We start from the raw sequence: 2,500 nt of genomic DNA on the forward strand, positions 1-2,500 counted from the left end.
CTATTGTAGAAAGGATTATTATTATTGTTATTATTATTAATATTATTATTATTATTATTATTATTATTATTATTATTATTATTATTATTATTATCTCTTCTTTCTTTTTTTCTTTTATTTGTTTTATTTATTTTTGGCGAAATACTTTTTTCGCTTTGTTTACTTATTTTATCTCATCTACAACGTTTTAACTTTTAATTTTCAATTTTATTTCTAATTTGAATTTCAATTTTTTTTTAAATAACACATTCTCTCTTCTATGATATTCCTTTTAAATATTTTCAATTCCCATATCCAGACAAAATCTGTATATTTATTTTTATTTTTCTCGTTTTATCGATTTATTTATTGTTGATAATGTTATTCCCGAACTAAAATTAACCTCCACTGGTAGGCAATCTTAACCCGCTATATATATATATATATATATATATATATATATATATATATATATATATATATATATATATATATATATATATATATATATATATATATATATATATATATATATATATATATATATATATATATATATATATATATATATATATTCGCAGTTGTTCCACGTCGTCGTTGCTGGACAAGAATGTTGGGTTCATCTCCAACGGAACCATGGCGTTGCTGAGAGGTCTGGAAGCTTTCCGATTGGCTGGCTCTGAAGAGGCTACACTCACGTTCGAATGCCTGTTGGATATCTGCCCCACACCTTGTGACGGAGTGAGTAGCAGTCCTACTTGCATTTCTTCTTGTTGTTGCTGTCCTTCACTGTTATCGTATTTTTGTTCGCATTTAATTATTTGTTTGTTTACTTGTTTGTTTGTTACTTTGTTACTTTGTTTTCAATTGTTGGTGTGGGGCCTGAATGGAGCACTGTCAGCAAAGGTTTCTATTGGCCGATTATATCGACCCATGTACTTTTAATAGGTCTTACCTTATAAGTAGAGAGAGAGTGGGAGATACATACATATCTGTATACATACACACAAACACACAAACACACATACATACATCCACACATACAGATAGACAGATAGCTAGCTAGCTAGATAGATAGATAGATAGATAGATAGATAGATAGATAGATAGATAGATAGATAGATAGATAGATAGATAGATAGATAGATAGATATTATGTATGTTTGTTAAAAGAGAGAGACGGGGACAGGATAAAGGAAGAGACTTCCCCTGAAACTAATTAATTTGTTTATTACTAATTAATATTTCAGTTCAACTGCCGTCCACCTCCAAGAATTAAAAGACAAATCCACCGGATGAATCCTCACGAAAATGAAGCCAGAGTGATCGGTTCTTGGCCAGTAAAGGTTGTCGACAAAAAACCAAAAACAGGTTCGTTGTTGGTACCTCTTATATGATCTTTACCAGTTTGTCACTCTCTGCCTCTCTCTCCTTATCTGTCAGTTTCTCTCTCTCTCTCTCTCTCTTTCTCTCTCTCTCTCTCTCTCGCTCTCTCTCCTTCTCCCTCTATCTCTCTCTCTCTATCTCTCTCTCTCTCTCTCTTTCTCTCCTTCTCCCTCTCTCTCTCTCTCTCTCTCTCTCTCTCTCTCTCTCTCTCTCTCTCTCTCTCTCTCTCTCCTCTATCTGTTTATCTGCCTCTTTGATTTCTTCTGAGTTTTTTTTTTCTTTTTTGCTCTTTCAACTTTCTCTTCTTTTCTTCTTTCTCTATCTGTCTTCTTCCTCTTCTTCCTTTTCTTCTTTTTCTTCTCTGTCCCCTTCTTCTTTTCTGCGTCCTCTTCTTCTCCTACTTCTTCTCGTTTTTTTTCTTTTTCTATTTCTTCCTCCCCTCGCCCCCTTCTACTTTCTCTACTATCTCTCGACTTTTCTTTCTTCCTTATCGCATACCTTGTTGTCAGCTGGGCATTCTTTCTTTCTCAACTAATACTATGTCTGGTTTATTATTATTATTATTATTATTATTCACTAGTCTTATTTTTATAACGTGCTTTCACTTCACTACTGAGCGCAGCTCTCTGTGCCTTGGGTATGTGCTGTGGTTTGCTGTGATGCTCTTATGTTTACTATATTGAAAGTGTTTTGCGTAGGATGTGTGCAGTGCCCAGTAGTGCAATTTTCTGTATGTTATATATATTTGTAAGTCCTGGTGTTTTTGTTATGTATTTGTCTGAATATTTTTCTATTATACCTAAGGCACCTACTATGATAGGGATTGTTTCTGTTTTTAGATTCCACATTCGAGTTACCTCTATTTCCAGGTCTTTGTATTTTGAAAGTTTTTCCATTTCTTTTAGAGAAACGTTGTCATCTGCTGGTATTGATACATCAATTAGAAAGCATTTTTTTTCTTCATGATCTTTGACAACTATATCTGGTCTATTTGCCTTAATTTCTCTATCTTATTATTATTATTATTATTATTATTATTATTATTATTATTATTGCTATTATTATTATTATCATCATTTCAGAAGAAGAAAGACCGACGATAAACTGTATCAACCGAATCCACTTCTACACAATC

At 32.3% G+C, this 2,500-nt stretch overlaps 1 protein-coding gene across 1 annotated transcript in view; it reads left to right on the top strand.

The window, feature by feature from the left end:
• LOC106874398 (uncharacterized) overlaps positions 1–2,500 on the top strand; it is a 44,178-nt gene that overhangs the window by 41,538 nt on the left and 140 nt on the right. Inside the window, exons 8-10 of the mRNA XM_089341481.1 lie at positions 561–720; positions 1,230–1,350; positions 2,448–2,500. The exon at positions 2,448–2,500 is cut by the window's right edge and continues 140 nt beyond it. Coding sequence (XP_089197607.1) covers positions 561–720; positions 1,230–1,350; positions 2,448–2,500 — 334 coding nt within the window. The remainder of the gene's footprint in view (positions 1–560; positions 721–1,229; positions 1,351–2,447) is intronic.

This window comes from Octopus bimaculoides, chromosome 24 (genome assembly GCF_046866305.1).
Source record: "Octopus bimaculoides isolate indiv1 chromosome 24, ASM4686630v1, whole genome shotgun sequence".
Lineage (NCBI taxonomy): Eukaryota > Metazoa > Mollusca > Cephalopoda > Octopoda > Octopodidae > Octopus > Octopus bimaculoides.